The following is a 24,822-nucleotide window of genomic DNA, read 5'->3' as shown; positions in this document are numbered from 1 at the left end:
CACACCTCACAAAGACATTCACTCACCTCACACCTCCTTACTAACACACACATACCACACTACACACCAACATGAACCAAACTCTCACACATCTTCACCCATCTGACTCGAAATTCAAAAGTATTTAAGCTGTACAGGGTATAGGGGGAAAAAATTAATTAATGACATTATAAAGTTTGTAGCCTATACTACTGTATCGCATTGCCTAAAGTTTTTCAGTCCATTGCCTAGGTGTGCATAGTATTCAAGCTATAAATTCACATAAAACACTAAAATATCAAGAATTTCCTTTTTAAACATAGTTTACTTTAGTTTAACCCAAACGTCTTAAAAATAATAATAATAATAATATGTTCTTTTTTCCATTCATTCCTAAGAGCTTCAAGTTAAACTACGTAGTCCAAAACTAATATGAGTAGTTTTTAACATATTATGCAAATTATTATTATTATAAAAAGCACTGAGCAGTGTGTGCAGGTGTCATATATGACACGCCCCCACATGGGCGCGTCTGTCTACGTACACGCATCTCTGCACACACACGCGCACGCACGCACGCACGCTCCTCCCCTCTGATGAACCCGGATGTGTAGGGATACTCAGCGTTGTGTTGACGACGCCGTGGCACCAGGTACTTCTTTCTATTCGCTTCTTCTTTATTCAGTATCAGTCTAAAATTATATTCGTTGGGTTACATGATTTCTTGAGTTTATAATTGTATATCTGTTTTAAGGTTTTTTTTTTTTTTTTTTAAATTCGCCTCATGCTAACATCTATTTAACAGCTTTTACTGTTGACATCTGACACCTAAACTTGACACAAACACAAACGATTATTAATTCGCTTCTGGCATCTTTTTCAGGAATAATTAGAGGTTTTCAGGATGTATGTGTTTGTTTTACAAGTTAGATCTTGAGCTGAAGTTAAAGTTTTATTGGCTCGTGGAAAAGAGTCATTTTCAGATGACAGTTGAAGAAGACTGATACAATCTAAAACTTAGACATGTTCACATGTGTTAAACCAGCTTATAAACATTATTTATTATATATTTTCTTTTTTCACCTTTCTGTACATGTGAATAGGGTTTGATCAATATTATTATTTATAATGGCCAGTGCTCATATTGTTATGTGGACAGCAGAGTACAATTTAATAACAACAATTAAGATGCTGAACACTAGATTTATACTGTATTAGAATTCACTAAAATAATTGAAAACAGAAACTGCACTTTATTCATAAACAATGTAATGCCATCATACATTATTTACTTTTGTGATGTTAAAGCTAAACATGGTAAAGTGTGTGTGTGTGTGTGTATATATATATATATGCACGATCATGACAAAAATCATAATTGTTGATTATTTCCTTGAAATTGTAATTGCGATTGTTAATTTCGATTATCACAATTTACATTGAATGACGTTTATACCGTTGTTTGATGCAACTGCATGCCGTATTTTTATATGAAATAAGCTGAAACCCTCTAACTGAAAAACTTTTAATGCTTTTCTATAGTTTTAAGCCTCAAATGTCAACTATACATCGGATTGGTTTCTTCTTTAAATTATAAAAAAAAATTAAAATACAAATGGTATTATAATTTTATACTAAAACTAAAATTAAAATAATGGGGAAAAACCCTTAAGATAACATGTAGAAAGAAAAAAACGCATTAATTGCCGCTTTGAACGATTACGTAATTGTGGCATCTATAATTGTAATCGCGATTAGAAATTCGATTAATTGTGCAGCTTATTTATTCATCTTTCAGATGATGTATAAGTCTCAATTATAAAAAAAAAAAAAAAAAAAACCTTATGATTGGTTTTGTGGTCCAGGGTCACATATGTAGGTTATCTTGAGTAAATCCTGCAGGTAACGTAAATTTAGGAATTCAGGCTTTTGTTCTATGATAACATCTGATCTCCTGTCAGGTGTGTGGATCTCAGCGTGGTGACTGGTGCTCACAAAGCCGTCAGGATGATGCGAGCAGGAGGTTTGTTCCGTTTCTTTCAGGATCAACTCTGCTTAAGTATATATGACATGTCACCAACGGCAAATATTTGCTCTTTTGTCGTTGACAATATGCTGTGGTAATATATCTGTAATAGCAGTGCAAAAAAAAAAAAAGTTTTGCTTTAAGACATAAAAAACATTGCCGTAATCCTAACAACTGGTTATTGTGCAAAAGTGAAGTTATTTTTTTTTTTTACAGGACTTTTGAAACTGGTAGTGCTGGTTTCTGTGTTATTTGTAGTTGTGTTCCTGGCATTTGAGCTATTAGAGAGCAATATGAATCTGAATTTGGGGAAAGTACTTGGTGAGTTCATGCATGCAGCCATTTTCTACAACATCCTTTGTACACACAGAACATCGATGTTACTGCACACATCTTTTGTTAGTAAGATAATACACTTGTTTGGTCAAGGAATGAATTCATGTTTTTCAATGTTTGACATGGCACATGCTATTTGCTAATCAGCATATGTTTCTCTACAGCACGATATGCACCCGCAGAGACTGTCCGTGAGTACATAGTGTGTTTTTTGTTGTTGTTTGTTTGTTTGTTTGTTTTTTACTACATATGAGAATTGAGGATGGTGAATGAGATCAATCCTTGATTAAAGGTGTGCGTAGTTAAACTTTCCTGCAATGGCATTAATGGCATGTAGGTGTTAAGTTCTTGATATTAGAGACAGAGTTCCATAGTTGTCACATTAGATGTGTTGAGTCGCTGCCAGCTGCCGTTTACTTTAGATAAAGTAGGTGTGTTGGGGTGTGATCTTATTTTTAAAACATCAGCCACTTAAGAAGTCTATTGTAGACATAATTCAGTGTGAAGACGCCTGTCTGGTATGTGTGTAAATAATATAAACAATTAATAAATCATGCAGACAGAAAACTAGAACATAGCCAAAAATTTTTTTTTTTTTTTTACTTCCTCAAATAGTTAAGACGTGTGTTTATGAATGTATTGATGTTATATTCAGCCACCAGTCCTCCACGCCACAAATGCGGCCTTTCTAAACCATGTCCCGAGGACCATTTTGCTTTTAAGATCACCAGTGGAGCAGCCAGCGTCGTCGGCCCGAAAATCTGTTTTCAAGACAATGTGTAGGTTTTACACACATCTCTAACTGCGCAGTACTACTGAATAATCACTATAGAAAAATACAAATCTTGACTTTTTTATTGGCTGGTGACTTCCTGAATTCAGAGCAAACATGAGAAGATTTTGACTGCTGCTGTTGAACTCTTTTTTTCTTTATCTTTTATCAGATTAATGAGTGGATTAAAGAACAACGTTGGACGGGGTATAAACATTGCTTTGATCAATGGTATGCCAGCTTTTTTGTCTTTAGAAATGCTTTGATGGTGAAACCTTTTAAACTGAACAGTTGCTACATACTGAGAGAAGTTGGACTGCATTAATCCACAGTCTTTTTACAGGCAAGACAAGTGAGCTCACCAAAACTGATTCCTTTGACATGTGGTCTGGAGGTAAATCTGTTTGTAGATCTCAAATGTTGTTTCCATTTGCAAATTTTGGACGTGTTGTAACTTGTATTTGCATTGTATTAAAATCCGTCTTAGGTGATCATCTTACTAAAGCTGTTAGGTACACAGTCTATTTGTCCCATTTTTATACACACATTCATATACATTCCAAAATGCATATGATTGGACATTTGTATTGTAATGTTGTCCTCTAAAAAAAAGTAGTCTTAGGAGAAGTGTTTGAGAATTGTGGTTATCAATGGGATCTTGCATTTTATTCAACAGTAATAAAAAATAAATAAAAATTGACAAATTTCAGATAATTCTGCTGTAATGACAAAGTTGCTCATTTTCAGATATTAGGATTGGCAATATATTAAAATAATTAAAATGTTTTTGTAACACTTAAGTATAGGGACCAACTCTCACTATTAACTAGTTGCTTATTAGCATGCCTATTATTAACATATTGGCTGTTTATTAGTACTAATAAAGCACATATTCTGCATGACCATAATCTACAGTGCCTAATTCTTCCCAATACCTAAACATAACAACTACCTTACTGTTAAAAAGCAGCAAATTAGGAGTTTATTGAAGCAAAAGTCGTAGTTAATAATAGTTAATATTAAGAATTGGACCTTAAAATAAAGTGTGACCAAAATTATTTTTGAATTAAAACGAGAATCCTTAAATTCCATAATTTTAAAGTTTCAATAACTGATATTTATATGACAAATGAATTTACATGACAGGATAAGGTTTTTTAAAAATAAACATTTACTCGCAGAGAACAATTTTCTGATTAAATATATTTAAAAAAAAATTAAATTCATGAATTGTTAAATAAAAATGACAGTTGTCAGGGGAACAAATTAAACACAATTTTTAAAGTGTATTTTAAAGCTCATTTTGTCTTGAGGGCCACTTGGAAGTGTGCTGAGGCCCCCTAGTGGTTTCTGGCCCCATGGTTGTGTTTTAATTGCACGGCAAGAGACTAATTTTAATACCAGTTAAAAACAGGTCCACTTTGTTAGGGTTTTATTGTTAAGAGCTTGTTTGTATTTGCAAACTGGACAGGGTCAAGAACTTGAAATCGCTTTCAAATGTTAATTTTTTAAATGTTTATTCTTGTCTAGATGTTGAGCAGCTTATCAAATTCTTGAAGGAAATAGAAGATGGAAGCATTGTTATGATGGCCACTTTTGATGATCCTGGAACAAAGTGAGTCACTTCTCTAAATAGTTGGTCAGATTTTACAGATCTGTCTAAGCTTTTCTATTTATTTAGATTATTATTTTATTATATTTTATATATATATATATATATATATATATATATATATATATATATATATATATATATATATATATTATGGTGTGATTATTATATGGTGTATTTTTATTTATTTTTTTTTTAATTATAAACAGGCTAAACGATGAGGCCAGAAATCTGATAGCAGAACTGGGCAGCACAAGCATCAGCATACTGGGATTTAGAGATAACTGGGTGTTTGTTGGAGGCAAAGGGATCAAGACAAAGAGCCCCTTTGAGCAGGTAAATGTGCCTTGTATCTTGTTTTCAGGCCACAACCCCCACTAATGAGAGGCCATGTCCTGTTCAGATTTTCAGTTAATATTTTAAGTATCTAATAAACCATCTCTTATGTCTGCAGCACATCAAGAACAACGCAGAGACCAACAAGTATGATGGCTGGCCAGAGGTTTTGGAGATGGAAGGATGCATTCCTATGAAACATGAAACTTGAACAATGCAAAGTTGTATTGTTCAGTTAGCATTTACAATGATGCAGGTGAGAGTAGAGTATAGACTTTAAATTTGTTGGTTGACTTCCTGTGTTTTGAATCTTGCCATTAGTGCTCCTGAGCATTTGCTGCTCTATTTTCTACATTTATTTCACAGGGTTCCCACTACTTTTGACCAGTGAGTTTCCATGACTTTTCTTCCAATTGTCCATGATCACTAAATGGATTGCACTCACAAAGGCCGATATGTAGCCAGGTCAATATTTTACAGTTGAAAATCACTATAAAAATTTATATTCACCATAGAAATATCCACAACTTCACGAATGTTGTGAATTTTCCAGCCCTGTCTTAAAATTCCATGCCTGTGGGAGATCGGATTTGTAGGGTTTGATTTAATAACTGGTCCATAAACAGCAAGTTTTTTGCTATTTGTGAGGTTTCAGTGTCATAAGGAAAAGAGAGATATTAAATCAGATGATTTACTGCATGTTTTCTTATGTACTGTTTTTTTTTTTCTTTCTTTCCTCCCAAAAAATAAATGGAGAGGGTTTGCGCTCATATTTATCTCTGTGCTATGACACTATAAATGTTGATCATACTGGATGGCTAAGGGTTGCTGTCGCCAAATTGTATTTATTTCTTTGTTTACAGTAATATTTATTTTTCTACTGGCAAAGGTATTTTGACTGCTGGACTTTATTCCTGAAGGTAAATAATTAAGAACCTTGTTTTAAATCCTTATTTAAAAACTGCCCCATATCTCTGGTGTGTGATGGGTCGAGTCGTTGATTTGTGTTGGTTTTTGACCTACTGTTTACAACTACTGTTTTCTGCTTCATGCCATTTATCCTTCGCTTTTGGGAATGTTGTTGTTACACATTGGGAAGTTTAAAAATGTTCAAAGATTTTCATCTGTTATCGTGTTGATAGTCTGTCTGGTTTCTGCACATTCTGAGATTATTTAAGCGGTATGTCTAGCAGCTGTTACATGCTTTTAGTGTTTATAGCAAGCAATAACACTATCATACAACATAACTGCTTTTATTCCGTATTGTGCCTTGTGCGGTGTCAATAATATGCACTTTTCTACCAAGTAGTAGTAAAATGTTCCATAATTATTAAGGACTTAACTAATGATCTCTACTTGTTCATTTTATAATTCTATGCACGATTTAGCTACATACTGTGAAGTTGTGGACTGACACCTATTCCCTTTGTAAGAAAACCAGTTGTGTGCCTTATTTACCACAAATATCAAATGATTTTTAGACTTTTTTTTTTTTTTTAGTTTTATGTGAAATCAATGATGTTGCGTGTCATGGCTTTAACGTGTAAAGCTGTTTTAAGGATTTCTTTGAGTCTAAATTAAAATCCAGTAAATTGTGTGATTGCTGAGTCTTTCGTAATGGCTGTAAATCTTTTGTTTTGTAAAAAGAAAAAAAGTTTAATATTAAAATGAAGCTGAGCAAATGGTTGTTGCTTTCATTCCTGGGTTTTGTCTTACCTCTGTTTAGCTTAAGGCTGAGAACCCCCAAGAATAACCCTAGCATCTGCTCTGCCTCATCAAAGCGTGATGCACACATCCAAAATGGTGCATGTGTTTATAAAGGAGTTTGTAGATTCTTGGAAGGCGTCCATTCGGCTCTCGCTGGCCTAAGAAAAGACCAGAGAAGGTTTCAAAGTGCACAGCTGCACAAGAAAGGGATGGTAAACTTCACTCCGCCAGCTTAACTGATGAAAATCATTTCTCTCAATAACAGATTTATTCCATTCTGAAAATATCAAAATATATAGGTACTGATGTAGGCATCAATATAATGTACAGACCCAGTCTATACAAATGTCAATGTGCTGAGAACTACCTTTTATGCCGTCAATGAATACCTTATATTCTGACAAACTCGTCTCAATATACTAATGCTCTCTAAATAAAAGGAATGGCTAGCGGGAAGTTGAAGTGCTCTCGCAATTCATTTATCCTGCAGCATGTGTCCTTCCCTTGCAACTGCTCAAATCCAGCATCATTATTATGGCATGGAGATATATAAACACTATTTACAAGTGCATGAGATACATCCATGAAACCCAATCAAGGTCACTGTATTCGAGGGAGAGAACTGCAGGGAGCTTGTGACGTTACAGCTGTACAAAAATGTTCCAGGTTCGATGCTGTCAGTTGCCAGAGAATAATTTCGACCCTTTTCAGTTTCTAATAAACAAAAACAACGTTAACGCTGTTAAGACGTTACGTTAGTTGTGGTCCAACTCGTCATTTTTCAATGGAGCTACTGTTTAAGTCGAATTTGTTCGTTACTTGACAAGTAATCTTCCTCCCCCACCCTCCCAAAAAAAACACAAATTGGTGAACATTAAATATAGATATATTACAATTATCTTTACCTGAATTTTGTCTTTTTTCTACAAGTAATAACGTTGGCACAAGATGGCACCATTTGTTTTCTAGTTTGACAGGAATGTGAGCAGTTTCAGTTCGTTACCCGGATGAGCGTACTTATATACAGCAATTGGCCAATCAGAATCAAGTATTCCACAGGGGCGCAGTTGTCTCGTATTGACGTCAAAACCTGCATAACATCTTAAGCTTTACTTCAGAAACATAAAATGTAAAAGTTTATTCCAGAGCAATGTCTTAAAGTAAACTTTCACTGCAAGTGGATGACTTGTACATTCTGATGAACGAGTCAAAATTACTTTCTGTTGTAATAGAATCGAACCCGGAACAGTCTTATTAAAATTAAAATAAATGTTTGGCAGCTTTTGAAAATAATACAACAATAATCTGTTAAATATATCTATAGTTGTGTAACAGACTTCTCTTGGGAAAATAAATGAATACAAAGCTTCTAACTCCCAACCAAGCTGTAAAAGTACAGAAAAAGTCCAGACACAGGAACAGAATTGAACGGAGCAATATTTTGGTTTGCTGAAGATCACATAAATTAGAATCTCTACAATATGTAAAATAATATTGGTTAAAGTTAAAAATAAGATTTTTTTTTTTTTAACAGTTAAAGAAAAAAAGGCAAATACATACTTTTGGCTTTGGAAACAAACCTATTTGAACACGTTATTGATATAAGAAGCAGAGTCAATGGAGGATTTACACACCAGAGCCAAAGATCATGAAGAGCGAGAAAAAAAAATCAAATAAAATACACGGTGTTCCAATGCATGATGGGAGACCAGGTCTCCATACTAACACCTCCATAAGTGCAAAATAAATAATGCAGTATCCCAATCCTGTAATCCAACAGATTTGGTACCATAGTAAGCTTGCAGAGATATGAAACGTGAAATGTGATAGCCAAAAAAATTCCTGGAAGAAAAAATAATCACATGTTGTTCAGGATGAAATATTAAAAGAGGTGGATCTTGGTATTTCCAACGAGAGCTACCGAAGAGTTCGGAGACGAGTCTGAAAAGTCTTTCTGACAGCATATAACAAGTTCTGGCTTTAAAAAAAGTTGGTGAAGCATAACACTGTCCTGTGGAGTATTTCATATGTGATATACTACTGAGCAAATATTCTGGGCCTCTGGGAAAAAAAAAAAAAAAATCATGCGCCGCATTTGCGCTAGACAGGGATACAAATAAAATTGTGGGGGGCAGTTCTTTCGAGACCACCTAAAATTAAAAACAGACAAAAAAAGCCTGTTTGTGGCAAATCCTTCTGTCCTTTAACAGGGATTTTGAAGGATTTGTAACCTAAGGCAACGATTATTACTATTACTTTAAGCTTTTTGCTTAAAACCATGATTAGTTGTTTAGTTGATTTGAGGGGAGGGGAAAGAACGGCCAAAAGTAATTCAATACAATCAGAAGGTCTTGACTAAGTAGAAAGTTGTTGAAAAAAAAAAAAAAAAAAAAAAAACCGGCTGCTTGTATATGCTTGATAAATAATGTTTTGCATGCAATGAAAAAGTCCCAAAAAATTCAGAGGCACACCCCCACCACTAATGTATAGTTTCCGAATGAGTCCAATTGAAATTAAATTACTAAACATTACTGCACAGGTGCCGACGTGGACACCGTGTCATACATTTCTGCCCCAAAGCACTTCAGAACATTCAAATACATGATTTAATGAGATTAGGCCATAATAATATGTTAAAAAAAATTTAAAAGTGAACTTGGCAGGGTGGTGACCTGTGCAAAAATGTGTCAAGCATTACAGAACGTTTCAGTTGTGCTTCAACATACAGTAAATTGTTGCAGAGGCTGTTGTCAGGCAGCGAGGCTTTCGATTTTGCATGAGGATGTTCAAGACGTTATGCCGTGAAGGATGAGCCTGTGCTTTCCAATTAGGACCTTCACATCCCTGTTTTCTACCATCCAAGGTTGCGAGCGGAAAAAAAAAAACGAATCCAGAAAAATTCAGGGAGGGACACAAACCAAGGAAAAAAAGGAGTCCTGACAGATCCTGTAATCACACGGTCACTGCTACATTTAAAACTGTGCATATCTCATACAAAGTTGAAAGGATTAAAAGACTAACATCTCTGAGCACTGTACTGGTTACTGGTTTCTTGTGTTACATGCCCCTGGCTTCCTTCTCCAATTATGGGCTGATTGGCAGTATCCAGGACCAATAACATGGCAGCATTCTTTATTTAAACACCAAAAGTGGTATTGAGGTTTGGGGGTTCAGAATGGAAGAGGCGGAGAGTGGGTCGGGACTCCTATCCAGAGCCTTCAGACCGGTCCGTTAGGCATGATCTCAGGTGCCTCGACTCTGTAGAGACATAAGAGAGAGTAAGAGAGGGTGGAGGGCGCTTTTTATCTAACATAACATCTGGTTAATACACATTCACATTTACCTTGTCTCCGTCACAGTGGTAGCGTCTGACTCTTCTGTAGACGCTGAAGACTCCCTATTGTCTGTGATGCTGAGCTTCCCCAGAGCTTCAGTAGGCACCTCGCTGCAGAGAAAAGAGCTTACCACTAAATACTTCTACGTCTTTACGGAATCAAAATTGCTTTCACAATTATGACACTGAAAGTGATCACTTTTCATCATTAAATTGTTTAAAATTTGATTTAATCGACTGGAAAAGTGGAGTAAGAATCAATCTAAAGGTGCAGTCAACATTAGCAAATGTTGTGGGCCAAAAAAAAAAAATAACCTTCCACTGTCAATAGTGTAGTGATGAAGCATCACAACAATCAGCTTTCTGCTGGTCAAGAGCAAATTCACAACCAATCTGAACCCTGCAAAAATATTTCACCTTTACACGAAATTTCCAATTGCGTGAATTCCTTTTGAAATCACTGGATTTTTGTCTATGAAAAATCCCCAAACTACAGTAAATGTGACCTTAAGTCAGTTACTTTGATATAGTAAAGTGTCCGAATGGGATTTACTTTTAAGTCTGGTCTGTCATATTTCTCTTCCCTTTAAGTGATTCCTTTAGAGAACATAACTAAACATAACTAAACGGAAGTTGTGGCCTAGTGGTTAGAGAGTTTGACTTTTCTTTCACTTAAACAATCATCACTCTACAGGTCTTCTGTCTCATCGTTTAAAAATGGTGATATTATTCCCTTCCTGAAGTCATGAGACTCCTTTTTTTCTGGACTACATTAAAACACTAATGCTGCTATTTCTTCACAAAGTGTTCTTACCTCAAGGGTGCTGCTGTCTGGTTGGCAGGTGTTTTAGAGGAACCCACTGTCTTATGTTCTCCAGGGTCCTCTTCACTGTCTGAGCCTCCAGACGAGCTGCTGTCTGAGGCCACCAGAGGGGCTTTTTGCCCAGGACTTCCTTCCCACGCTCCTGTAACCGAACCACTGCCAGGCGCTACAAAAAAATAAAATAAATAATAATAATAATAAAAGTTAAGGGTCTAAATGACAAAATTTCAACCCTCTTCTTAGTTCTGTGAACTAAGTGAACTTAGTGAATGTATTTCTAAATGGGAAGTTTTGTTCTAAATGTTTCCATTGTACTGAAAAGATCAATAAAAATGTGATTCCCCATGATATTACCATTTTATCAGGTAAATTTAAGACAGAAAACTGTCTGTTGGTGGTCGACTTCTTCCCATGTTGTGTATTAACAGAGTTAATATTCAGACAGACTCAAATACAGCATACTCACAGTTCTTCTCTTGGCCTTGTTGAGGTTGTCCCTCAGTCTGGCTGGACTCTGTGCTGTAATGTAAAAGTCAATGGATCAGCACTGATAAAGGTATTCCCATAATTCAAACACAGCCCAAACAGTGTCATAAGAAGCATTATACAACTTTCTTCAAAGCAGAGTGTTTTTACCCGCTGAAAGGCTGGAACTCGGTGAAGGAGGACCAGCTTGTGTCCTGTGGACCCTCACCTCCCTCCTGAGGGGGGCCACCCCAGGAGCTAGAGGAGCTCACCTCCGTATCACCAAAACTCGCCGTCCAGCTTGAATCTGTACACAAGCACATAGAATGTTCAATAAACTAATTCATCTGAAAGATTCAGAGTTGTGGGTGATGTTGTAGCACTCACTTTGAGCCTGAGCTGATGCAGGCTGCTGAGGACTGGCCTCTTCCTCAACATCCTCTTCCTCAGAGGCCGACCCGCGGCCTCTACCCCCATTCCTCACTGCACTCTTGGGTGAACTATCTGAAGAAAGAGACACCCCGAACCTGGAAAGAATAAATGGAGAATGTGAACTCAATTAAGAAAACAGGAGATTATATTTCCTCAAGCATATCATCCATGTGCTGTACCTCGATCTGGATTTGATTTGTGTTGCATAGTTTATTTCTTTTTCATCCCAAATATCCTCCTCTTCCTCACAGTCATCGAACTGCTGGATTCTTTCTTTACAACATGCCTCAAAAGCTGCAGCATTGGCCTAAAGAGCAGGACAATCCGAATAAAGCATCAAAACACTTACAGCAGAGTTAAGTGATGATTTGAATAATGGACAGTGTTTTCAGAGGCTGACACTTACACTATGATCATCTGCATCTATATTGAAGTTAATTTCAGCAATTCGATCGAATGCAGCACTGCAAGATTGAAAGAGGTCTCTCAAAAATCATAGTGACAGTCTTTACCACAGAAACATATCAGCACTGTACATCAGTGCATGTCTCTGCAGAATTCTAATATATGGTAATACTTATCACTGGATTTGAGAAACTAGGGCTGCAAGATAAATCGAAATGGTGATTAGACCGAAGCTGCAATTGTCATGCGTATGTTGTCAGAGAAGCACAGTTCTGTGATCAGTAGTAAATCTCTATCCGAAGGCCAGAGGGCGCTCTCACATGGAAACTCCAAGTACGCTCCGCAGAAGAAACCCAGCGGTTGCTAAATAAACAAAAGTTTTAAATGTTTTCATTTATTCAACGTGACTAATAAACACACGACTACAGCAATATGGTTTATCTGAGTTCTTATTATCATTTTCATTATAATAAAGTATATCTATAAAGTATATATAAAAAGATTTTTTTCCGTAGCTTGTCAGAGATCTAAGGCTCTGTGTAGTAAATGCTGCTCCATCTGAAAGCAGGTGATGGAGATTTACTACTAATCACAGAACCGGCTTTACTGACAAGATGTGCATGACAGTTGCATTTGATTAATCGTGCAGCCCTATGAGAAACATTTATACATAATACGTCTTCAGCACTCACTTGATATTTTCATCATGTTCACTGAACTCCTCATCATTAAAACCAAACTGATCCACAAAGTTGGCGGTCATCTGCTGAATCTGGTAATCAGAGAATGCCTGAAAGCAAAAAAACAATCATGCTTAAATGTTAGCCAATCAGCTGTAAGGAGTTTAAAACAGACTCATGCTGGCTATTTATTTGTTGCTTCTTACCTGTTGGATGGACAGATCATTGGGGAAAGGGCTCTCCATGTCATCATCTTCACTAGATGAGTGTAAGTTATGGGTGCTCACCTGGAACACAGGATGAGAACCAATCAGAAATCAGCATCAAACCATGTAAATGCTCTTAATGAAGGTGAAAGTGACAAAAAGAAGACATGTGCTTTCCTCACCAAATCCACTGTGTTTCTCCTGTTGGTCTCTCTAAGAGTCTCACCCACAAAACTCTCCCAGCGGCCTCTGCAGTCTTCTGGCAGCTCTGTGGATATACAAGTGATTATGATCTCAGGCATCATCAGTTCACAAACTCTGTTGCTCTTTTGACATATTCCTGCTCAACAAACCTTTAATTAGGTCATTCATTTGAGAATGAGCCAGCCCTTTCTCCAGGTTTTGAACCACAGTGTTTGCAATTCTTGTCAGGTGACCCATGTTTCCCCTTCGCCTTCCTCCTTCAGCCCTGGAAATTAAGGTAGAGAAACTACAATCAGCCAACAGCAGAAACAAACAGACATACAACAAACACACTGACAACATGATGGATATCAAGATGAGCTTCATGCTATCACACATGCTTATAAATCAATGACAAAAAAAGAAATGAGAGGCTCTTACTGATTTTTGTCATTTTCCTCCCAAGCATCCAGAATCCTTTGTACCAGCCGGCAATGCTGGAAGAGCTGAGAAAAGCAAACAGCCAATTAGGGATATGCCGGTATCAAATTTTCCTGTTGCGATTAATTGCTCATGCTTTTGTCACGGTATACGGTATTATGACGGTATTGAAATTTAGTTTCAAAAAGTGGTCATAATACAGTATAACAGGTTAAATAACCTTTTTATAACAAAAATAACTTAACATTTAAATACAATAAAGCAATACAGAAAAATATATAAAGTTAAAAGTTTTACACAGATTAAAGTGCACAAGAACTAGAAAGACCAATAGGTATCACTTTAAAATAAGATCTCATTAGTTTATGCATTAACATTCACAATGAGCAATAGCTACATTTGCTACAGAAGTTATTAATCTTTGTTAAAAAAAAAAAAATACAAGTCTTAATTCATGTTATCTCATTAAAAAACACAGTTGGAACTTTTGATTTTAACAACGTGTTATTAAATATTGGAATACCTAAGATTAATGAATGTTCAGAAGAATTTTGGCAGTTTATGTTAACTAATGAATTAACTAATGTTAACTAATGAAGCCCTCATGCAAAGTGTGAATTAACAATAAAGAATCAAAACTCTAGGGGCATGTTGTAGTCCAGATTAAAAAAAAAAAAAAAAATTTTGAAAATAATTAGCCTATTAAGTCTAAATATTTAAGTATTTGGCTGTAATGAACACCATTGCAAATCCTCAAATTTGAATGGCTATTTAAATACGTTTTAGAAAGTAGCGCAGCTGCTTTATTTATGTGGTTTCCAGAGTAAAGGCTGCTTTTTTCCGCAGTTTAGCACCATCTGCTGTCAGAGAGTGAATGTGTTTTCATTTAGCGTCTCTGTTCCCCCATGTGCTTCTCATGCGTGCTTGTTTACATCAAAACACACACGTGTCTTTCAAGCAGCATACCACTGATTCTGAATAATTTGTAATATATAATTATTCACGGTATTTAGAAGTGCCCACGATAACAATATCATGCATATTAATTACCGTGATATATCGCATTACCGAATACCGGCACACGTCTACAGCCAATCATTGAAAATAATAATAAACAAAAAGTAAACACAAAAGAGCATATAAAAATTCAGTCAGAAAGGGAAAAAGAATATGCAGAAAACAAAACTGACACACCTCTACTCAACTTTACTGTCACTTTTGATATTCTATTCATCCTTGCTAAATAGTCAAAAAATTTGACCCAAACTTTTAAAAAGTAGTATACATGTTAAGTAGTGAAAATGATGCTTGCATTCATGAGCACCACTAACAAGGCCCACTACCTTGTTTCCTGTAAGTCAATATGAAAATAGGCACCAAAAGGAAGCGGTCATGAACGAAAACAGATATGAACTAAAGCAGATGACCTACATTGGCAACAAGAGCATCTTGAATGGGTGTATTTGCTGGGTCTGAGGTGCTGTTCTGGCCAGGTGTTCCCTCCTCTGCTTGGCTGCCTGTGCCTGTAGCTGGTCTCTCCTCATGGTTCTGCAGACCTGGGTTCTGGAGGTCCGCGTGGGCAGAGTGGTTCAGGATGGATGCCACACACAGCTCCACTTGCAAGTGCAAGAAATTATTCCAGCTGTATTTAAAGAATAAATCCTGCAACCAGAGAGAAGTGGAGAGAAAAAAAATGATGAAAAACAAGATCGCCCACTCACAGCCAGCTCATAGTGTTGAGTCTGTGATATTCAATGTGTGTGCGTAAGTGATTTACCAACAGCAGGTCCATGGTGTTGAGTCTGCAGATCTCTTGGCAGATGCTGAGGTCGCAAGTCTGCAGCAAAGAAGCCACCAGTCTGGCCACATGAAGGCGGGCGCTCCCCAGGGGCTGCTCCAGAACGCCCACTGTAGTGAGTATTGCACTTCTCTGTTCCACAGCAAGTGGCGGGAGATTGACAAATTGTTAGAGGGCTGTCACTCTCAGCATTGCACAATGATTGTTAAGACAGAAGCTCTGTTCCAGAACTTACTGTGCTGCCAATAAAGACTGACACACTTTACGGCATCATTAAAATGATGCTCCTGAAGGCTGTTCCACAAAATTCAGCAGCAATATTAAGTTACCTTTGAAGACTTAATAAAGTCACAATGAAAACGAAGTAGCTACTGATTGTTTCTTTCGTATTGCAATGTACATCTGAGTGCAACAGATTATCGAAAAAGAAAAAAAAATGTAGGCCAGGAACTTGCTTCTGCCCATCGGCTGCTGACTGGATTTTGAGATGAGGGCATTGCACCCAAAAATTTATGTGAGCTTGCAATCGATTGTGAAAAGGTGTGGTTTAATTAGAGAAGTCTGTCATTTCACAGGAAGACTGAGTTAGGACATTTTGTTTTAAATTTTCAAAAAATTATGAAAAAAAAAAAAATACATGCATGGATTGAATAATTTGAATTAAGATCAATAGCATGTATTTACATACCAACTTTCCTGAAAAATTGATGATTGTTAGGTAAAAAAAAAAAAATGTTGAATGCACTGTAAGCCGCTTTGGACAAAAGCGTCTGCTAAATGCATAAATGTAAATGTAAATTTTTGGGTGTGGCATGTATTTTTGATGCCTAATGAAGTTAATAAGCTTAAAAACACACTAACTCAATTAGCGTTTTGTGAGGAGTGACAACGATGTAGAATTTTCCAAATCAGTCACTTAAGAGGTTTTACTTTAGTTATGCACACAGCAAGGCAGCTTAAGTTTGGAAAGAGAGCAACAAACTTTAGCTTAACACACACACACACACACACACACAAAAGTGGTTCTAAAGCCCTGAGATGACATGTATGCACAGATGGAGTTGCATGTGAGTGTGTGTTCATGCTGGTACCGTAGGAGGGTTCAGTAGGAGCTGCTGGAAGTCCTTTAGATGAGGCTCAATAGCACATAAAATACTGCTGTTGACAGTGTAAGACCTTTCACATCCCTGAGAATACAGGTCCATCAGACCCTCCAGCCTAATAACAACAGACACAGAGATAACAGAAGGTCAAAGAAAGATTAAAAAAAAAAAGAAATAGGAAGAACAGCAAGCGGATAAGCATGGCTGTTTATTTTAGGATTAATTAGGCCCTGTAATGGATGAACTCACCCTGACCTTCGTGACTCCAGTAACGTAAGAAGCACTTGCGTTCCATTGACGACAGACGCTTCAGTCCTTTCCCCTTCAAACATGTTCTTCAAAAGCTCCGCCACATTCTCTTGTCTACAAAGAGAAACATAAATAGATGAGATACAAAAACAGCCTTTTTGTACAAAAACAGCAGTCTTCACAGAGTGTGTAAATTCTTACACATGGCCCACTATGTTACAGGACTGAGATCTTAGCTTATCAGATTAGGCACTTACGACTCCAGGACAGCGAGTAAGGGGTCTGGTTCGGTGACCTCTGACAGCTGATTGGCCTGGTCTCGACTAAGTCGAATAATGTCACAAAGAGTCTGGGATGCATTAGATTGTCTCTGCAGAACAACAAGAATGTCCTTTTTTTAAACTTCCATAATTGAAATCATGTGGGCTGGGGTGAAAAGTTCAGCAGAGTGAGGGATATTTTGTACCTCTTCATCTCTCCCTGTGTGCATGAGCTCTGTGAGTCTCTGGATGAGTCTCTCCTCATTCAGCCACTGCAAATACATTCATTCACAGACTAGAATCATAGCCCCGTAATAATGAGTGAGGAGTCAGCCAGGGCTTGGAGGATAACAGTCAGGCTAAATGCAGGTCAATGTCTCATTTAAGCAACAAAATCACTTAATAATATTCGTTAAAGCCATAATTTCTACAAATGGTTCAGGCTCCTAGAGGTAGATCAATGTAAAATGCTTTTGAACAAGATTAACCATCATATAACCCCCGAATTCACTTGTAGAGTCAACAACACATGGAATCATTCACACAGTTCATGTTATTACATTTAGATATAGCTGAACAGAACAGTTTATAAGTGCCTCTTTAAATCTGTTCATTCTCATTTATATATAAATATTAGTGTGCTTACATTGAGGACCTCCATCCTCAAGGGGGCAGGCTCTACACAGCTGATGAGGCGCAGCAAAAGGTCCATCATGGCCGAGGCATCAATGTGATTCAGCACCAGACTGATAAAGTTGTGTTTTTTCCTTAGGAAAGAGATTACCTGCATGTGCAATGACAGACAACTTACTAACTAAACAAATCTAACAAATAACCCCCATATTTTCATATTCGGAGTTGTGTGGATCAGGTGTACGTACCTGGTCTGTTTTACGTGCAATCAAGTTGCCGATGGTTTTGCTGAAGAAGGACGCCAGCAGGGGATTAAGGGGCGGCTCTTGCTCCAGAAAGTGGTAGAGCTTCTCCAAAAGGGATTCATCTCCACCCAGCTTATCATTGATAAGAGCCACATCAGAGGTCAGGAGCTCACAGGCTATGTTTGGAAACCTAGATAAACAAATCAAAACGTCTATATTAGTTACAAGTAACATGTGACAACCCAATCAAACAGCAAATGCAACAGGCCAAAAAAGGTCTATGGTGACTTGGCCTTTAGCATTACAAACTAAACCACTTTCTGAGTGTCCAATGAAGGCGTTTCAAAACTAACAGAAAGTTGCTCTGTAGCACTACTTATCTTCTGTTACTCAGATAGCACTAAAGAAAATACTGGTCAACTCAGTGGTGCAGTGCTGACTAAGCCACAAGAGAAGGTAATAAACTCTGCAGCAGTGCATTATATCCTATTGTAGGATTCTGCATTTGACAAAAATATCACCAAGCAAAAAAATCTGGATCAGTGCTGCTGAGAACATATTTCACTCTATGTAATAACATTTCACAATACTTGGAGAGAAAAGACATTGAGTGAATCCGCTTGCTCATTTCAAGACAAATGATTCTGCCTCCTACACACAGAGAACCAAATGATTAGTTTTAAATGAACTCTAATGTCTTTCTCTGTCTCTAACCATATGGTCCCAACAGAGTGTGCTAACACTGATAGATTTAAACCCTTCAGAACATGAGTTTTTCATATATTTGGTTAAACAGCACAACCCTCACAAACAAAGCAACTCTGATTTAAAATATAAAAGTAGCAGAACACAAGAGTTTACACATCACCTTTCAACTCACTAATTTCTATTTTCCTGTTCCTCTTCCTTCATTTGTCAATTTAACTCCACTTCTCTGCACTTCTACATCTTCACTGTCAGTTTTATAGCCCTCCTGTAACCAGGAGCTCCAGACATGCAGGGCTACCAGTGAACAAAACATATGTCCTACCATCATAATTGAGCAATTCTCAGTACCAGTTGGAATACTTTTTACTGCCAGCCATATTTACATCTAGGTTACAGGTTAACTGCTGTGAATGAACATTTAAAGTGCAGCCACATTAGTGAAATTTGGGAAAATTTTGCAAGTAAAAAAAGTACACTGTTTATTGTCAATAGTGTAGCAATGTATAAAGCCCAGCTCTTAAACCAAGCAGCTTTCTTTTGGTCAACACATCAAACACATGGAAAATCTGCACAGGGAACATTTTCCCTCTCGTGCAAAACTCTAAATTGTGCAGATTCCTATTTTGCTCATGAAATTTTGACTGGCAACAGTAAATGTAGCTACAGACATCCTGTCCCAAACTCAAACAATTGGCTGAGCCAATATTGCAGTGTCTGGCTGGACAAAACTAGCAAAATAAGGTGCAAAGCCATGTCTCTGTCTTACTTGAAGCGAGTTTTCTCCTCCAGGTCAGCAGGGGGTTCCTCCGTAATTAATGTGACCAGCTCCTGCATACAGTGATCCTTGGAAAGGAAGAGCAGGAGCTTGCGGTTCTGTGCTTTGCACTCCTGCAGGACATCCTCCTCTTCCATCAACTCTCTCAGAGTCACTCCCTCTCGATCCAACAGCTGGTCGATATGGGAGGTGTTGTTCAGGTCAAACTTCCAGAACATGATGGCGGCGGTGGCTGCTGCAGCAGGAAGCCCAGGCCTGAGGATAAAACTTGAAAGTGAGAAGAAATATCTATTGCAGAGAAGGTGATCCTAGAGTGAGACTGCAATAAACACAATGAAAGAATCCAATGCACTGAACGAAAAGTAGACATGCAGAATTGCCTAACCTTTTTGAGTCAAATGTCCCATTATATCTACATAAATATGTAATATTACTTTTTTCTACATAATTATGACAAAGCTGCCTGTTTAAACTTTTTTATTAACAGAAACTAGGAGTATACACAATTTTGTGTTTTCAGACATTTTTAAGAATGCTGTTAATGAAACAACAGTTATTGTTACATTTTTATTTAGAGTTAGATTATTTTAAAATATTAGTAATCATTTATTAATTTAAATGCTTTTTAATGATCTTGAATGCCCCTTGGAAGTTTGCTGAAGCCCCCTAGTGGGCCCTGCCCCCCTGGTTGAGAACCACTGTGTTTCAAATCAGTCGCTTATGAAGTTCCATTATGGTTAGGGAGTTGTCTCAAAAAGCAGCTGTCTATGTAGGTACTAGGCAGCCTACTAGGTTTTGGAACAAAGCTATAGAATGAGTGGGAGGAGGAGGGGGGGAGAATAGCAATGGAAAGCAGAACTAACAGATGAAAGAGAATCTGGAGAACATAAAAACAAGGAAGTGGATAAAATAATTGATGGACCTTTAAAGCATCCAACTAACACATCCCACTCAAAACAAAACATGAGGCGACTGGAACATGAAGAGCAACTTTCCTTCTTTCAGTACTGATTGAAATCACCTGGGCTGTGAAGATTTTTTAACAACTCTGGTCATGAACAAAGCAGACCTTTCCCACAAGATGACTGATACCCACGCATCACACCCTGGGCGATACATTTCACACAGCCTGATAGGCTTTGCTTGCGCAAAGAGATGTGATCTGTTAGTGAGCCTATATAACTCTTCAGGAATTCGAGCTCTGGAACATTAATAGCATTTGTTAAATAAATATATTTTTACCAGCTGATGAAACGTGTGAATCCTTAGTTACACCTCCTCCACAGGCAGACAGGCATTTGAGTGGCAGAATGCAGACAGCACAGAATGACCTAGCATTAATCTGCATGAGGTCCACTTCCCACCAGGCCTTCCTCGAATACACGCCTCAGACGGACTCACACTGGGGAAAAGAAACCAGAAAATGCAAACTCTTTCAAAATAATGCAGGCACAGGGTAAGAAACACTTTAAACCAATGTAACAAATAATGCAAAGTGGGTATAATACATCAACAATGTATAAAAACACATTACATCATAAAGTCTAGGAACCTTGGAGCTAGAAAACACACAACAGACTGTGCAAGACCAAAATCAGAACTATGGAAGGTCTCGTGAACTGAAAATGCAGTGAAAAACGTCATTTCCTTATCAACAGCAAACAAATGCACATAAACACTCTCTTCCTCAAATCTACCGCTATACTAACTCTCTAGCAGACATGCAAACAGTTATTTTAAGCGTTTGCTTAAATGGTGCTACAGTGGTTTGTACAACAAATAAATGAGTCTTGAGATCAGACTCCAAGCATTAAAGGAACAGTTCACCCAAAAATGAAAATATGCAGAAAATGTATTCACCTTCAGGCCATCTAAGATGTAGATGAGTTTGTTTCTTCATCAGAACAGATTTGTAGAAATTTAGCATTACATTACTTACTCACTAGTGCATCCTCTGCAGTGAATGGGTGCCATCAGAATGAGAGTCCAGACAGCTGATAAATAATCAGAATAATCCACCTGACTCCAGTCCATCAATTAAAGTCTTGTAAAGCCAAAAGCTGCATGTTTTTAATAAACAAATCCATCTTTAATAATTTTTAAGTTCCAACCATTCCTTGCACCATACATAATTTTGCTTTCTCCAGTCAAATAGTGATCTTGTCTGAATCAAGAGAGAAATATGCACAGATAATCAGCGTTTACAGTCAAAAACAGTCCTAAACAAATATATGGTAGATTTTGATGTGAGAGGACAACAGGGGATGGAGTTTTTCATTGGAAGAAGTGTTATTATGGATTATGAACTAATATTTTGGCCAGAAGTGACAGTTTAAAGTTAAAACGCCTGGAGAACAGACGAACAAGGAAGGGGACAGAAATAACTGATGGACCTTTAAAGCATCCAACTAACACATCCCACTCAAAACAAAACATGAGGCATGAAGAGAGATTCATCTTTATGATGAACTTGTTTCTTACAAACACGCAGCTTTTCACTTCATCAGAAATTAATTAATTGACTGGACTTGCATTCATTAGTGTGTTGTTTTTATCAGCTGTTTGGACTCATATTCTGATGGCACCCATCCACTACAAAGGATCCATTGGTGAACAATTGATGTAATAAATTTCTAAAAATCTGTTCCAACGAAGAAACTCTTTTACATCTTGGATGGCCTGAGGCTGAGGGTGATACATTTTCAGCAAATGTAAATTTTGGGGGGCGAATTTAATTTTGTTTGGTGAATATTAACGTGCGAAATCCAGTAATAATTCCATGCGGATAACAATTCCCCCATGCAGATTTCGCAAGAGGTTGAAGTTTAAGATTTACAACATTGACCAACATAGTGATTTGAATATAAGCTTCATACTACTTCATCACTACATTATTAACTAAAGACAATGGTACTTTTTTGCCTGCAAAATTTCACTTAAATTTAGCCGTTTAGACCAAATTCTAGGAGGTTAAAACAAAAGGTGCTACTAGACACACTTTCTTCCTTAAATGAAATGCACACCTACTCCAAATCTCATGCACATATGGCACACTCAGAACAGCAGCTGGTAACAGCTTCCTTGAACACTACATACTCATCTGATGACAAACGACACAGAGAACACATACCGGAAAGAATATTTATCATTGATCTGCAGCTGTGCAAGCTGAAGCACTTCTTTCATTTTTTTTTAAAAAAGTGGCCAAAAATAGACAAGGGGACTTCTTTCCTTCTTTTCTATGGACATGACAGTGTGCATGTGCAGAGCTTACTGCGACAATAACAAGCAGAGAACTCCCCTGTGAATCCTACACAGGAAAGCGAATGTCTCTGCTCTGCAATTCATCAAAAATAGTAACAGGCAGCAGCATTCGCACACAATATAAGCTGCCACACACAGCAGACACGAGCGGGGATGTTGTATGAGATCTCTGACAGCAGCTGAGGTCAAAAAAGCTGGCATTGATTGCACAACTGTCCAGAAGCTGCCTACTTAGGAAGTTGATCCAGCAACTTGTCCTAACCCCTGGACCCCCAGAGGGGGTGTTCCAGCATTACAAAACTACAAATGAGATTGCATTCGTCATACTAAACGATCGTGTTTTACAACTCAATAGTTAAATAGCTGAGGAGAATGAACTTATGAATTACTCATGTGGCTGCTGATGACAACATGATTTGAATCAAATGTTTACAAAAGACGTCAATAACATACCATTGCATTTTTCACACCTTATAAAGCCAGGACGAGTAAAGAAGACGTATCACTATTAAATTTCACACACAGGACGATGATTTTAAATGCAGAAAACAGTTTCAGCAGAAAATCTCGGCGGTTACATGTTTACAACTGGGCCCCGCTAGCAACCGTTAGCATACGCGGCTAACATTAGCGACAAAACTGGTTTCCGTATTTTCAAAACAACCCCAAACTCCACCGAAACAACTCAAACAAACACTCATTTATAGCTCAAAATGGCTTGCTAATGATGTAAAGCATTATTTAACGCTAAAGAATGTGATGTTTTCGGTTTGTTTGCTAGCTCGTCTGGCTAACTTCAGCTGAACCTCTCTCTTACAGAAGTTTCTTCCGATCTGAAGAGCATAAAAACGACACAATTTCTAAGCGAGACATTGCGAAACAAGAATGCTTTGGAGTAAGGCAGAGAGGGTCGGCCCCAGCAGTGCTATCTGCGCATGTAAACAGGCTGTGCATGTACGCTTACCCCCGCTGTGAGTGTCTTCAGACGGGCTGCTGCTGCTGCCCCGCGCGCGCTCTGTGAAACCCCGCAGCTGCCACGAGACCGTTTTCCTCTCAACTATCTGCCCAGAGCGCGAGCCATCGTCCTCGCTAAAGTTGTTTTTCTGCTCCCTCTTATCGATAAATGAGTTTTTAGGAAATTATTCTGCTCTTAATCACTACGCAGAGTTATCTCTGCCACCCACGCGCAAGGTGAGGGGAAGGGAGATCGGAAAATAAAAACCGTTCATGTGTTTGTGTTCAAAATGGCGAAACTCTGTCATAGACGCGCGCGTGCTGTCAGATCCCTGTGCCTGCGCATCGAGCGCGCGCTTCCCCGCGTTCATTCCACGAGCCTTGACAAGATGAACGTAGATAATAATAATAATAATAATAATAATAATAATAATAATAATGATAACAATAACAGCAACAACAGCTGGAGTTTGTTGTTATATTATATTATTAAAATAAACTAGGCCAATACGTTAAACAATTTATATTACAATTAATGTCAATATTTTTTTCGGGAATTTTTCCAGGCACAGTCTATTTCAAAAACCTTTAAAGAAACCTTTACTCTAAAGAGTAAAGCACAAAACATCAAGCATTAGGCCTAATGAAACATGCTGACGGGCTTTGTCTGATACTAATTCATTCATTTTGGGATTATCCTTTTGCTCGTCTTTTTTGGAGTAGCCTAATGGCATGTCAAATTTTATTTATTTATTATTTCTTTATCTTATAAACATATTCTTTTTGTTTGTTTGTTTGTTGGTTGGTTGGTTCTCATGACTATATATTAATGAAAAAGTTTAACATTCATAAATGTAAATACACAACCTTCACTTTAATGTCTTTAAGCAAGAATTCTAATTAATTAATTAATTTATTTATTTTATTTAGGTACAATCTTAAAGCCTATTATAGAAAAAGAAAGGCCATTATTTCCACACCCTCTCCTTTTTCCCCTTCTTCATCTTTTAGGTTAATTCCTATCTTATTTTTACTCTACGTCTTATCTCTTATTAACTTGAAATTAAATGAAATTGCTTCTCATTGTATTTTGGTT

The 24,822-nt window shown here is 37.4% G+C and overlaps 2 protein-coding genes across 6 annotated transcripts; one reads left to right on the top strand and one right to left on the bottom strand.

Annotated features, from left to right (window-relative positions):
- Positions 1-502: 502 nt before the first annotated feature.
- LOC109104463 (protein FAM3C) lies at positions 503-6,758 on the top strand. Of its 2 annotated transcripts, XM_042722151.1 has the most exons (11): positions 503-631; positions 1,941-2,002; positions 2,222-2,326; positions 2,506-2,532; positions 2,997-3,120; positions 3,286-3,344; positions 3,457-3,507; positions 4,644-4,728; positions 4,935-5,061; positions 5,180-5,317; positions 5,428-6,758. In XM_042722151.1, exons 2-10 carry the CDS (start codon positions 1,987-1,989, stop codon positions 5,270-5,272), a joined length of 687 nt encoding a protein of 228 aa, XP_042578085.1. In that variant the 5' UTR covers positions 503-631; positions 1,941-1,986; the 3' UTR covers positions 5,273-5,317; positions 5,428-6,758. The 2 variants fall into 2 exon arrangements, with proteins under 2 accessions (XP_042578085.1, XP_042578084.1); XM_042722150.1 differs by having other exon boundaries at positions 5,180-6,758.
- Positions 6,759-8,187: 1,429 nt separating this feature from the next.
- LOC109104182 (serine/threonine-protein phosphatase 6 regulatory subunit 2-like) lies at positions 8,188-24,086 on the bottom strand. Of its 4 annotated transcripts, none has more exons than XM_042722148.1 (24): positions 23,737-24,086; positions 20,751-20,910; positions 19,500-19,763; positions 18,029-18,215; positions 17,794-17,931; positions 17,354-17,419; positions 17,145-17,257; positions 16,888-17,001; positions 16,627-16,753; positions 15,515-15,667; positions 15,169-15,399; positions 13,738-13,802; positions 13,467-13,582; positions 13,296-13,381; positions 13,114-13,194; positions 12,920-13,017; positions 12,229-12,286; positions 12,002-12,129; positions 11,778-11,917; positions 11,562-11,697; positions 11,392-11,444; positions 10,917-11,088; positions 10,112-10,213; positions 8,188-10,026 (listed from the first exon to the last, which is right to left on the bottom strand). In XM_042722148.1, exons 3-24 carry the CDS (start codon positions 19,724-19,726, stop codon positions 9,987-9,989), a joined length of 2,631 nt encoding a protein of 876 aa, XP_042578082.1. In that variant the 5' UTR covers positions 19,727-19,763; positions 20,751-20,910; positions 23,737-24,086; the 3' UTR covers positions 8,188-9,986. The 4 variants fall into 4 exon arrangements, with proteins under 4 accessions (XP_042578082.1, XP_042578083.1, XP_042578081.1 ...); XM_042722149.1 differs by having other exon boundaries at positions 10,917-11,091; positions 16,894-17,001; XM_042722147.1 differs by having other exon boundaries at positions 10,917-11,091; positions 19,500-19,775; positions 23,737-24,085.
- Between the last annotated feature and the right edge of the window lie 736 nt (positions 24,087-24,822).

Source organism: Cyprinus carpio, chromosome B4 (genome assembly GCF_018340385.1).
Source record: "Cyprinus carpio isolate SPL01 chromosome B4, ASM1834038v1, whole genome shotgun sequence".
Taxonomy (NCBI): domain Eukaryota; kingdom Metazoa; phylum Chordata; class Actinopteri; order Cypriniformes; family Cyprinidae; genus Cyprinus; species Cyprinus carpio.
Note: the sequence above shows the minus strand (reverse complement) of the source record. Positions and strands in the feature narration are given on the sequence as shown.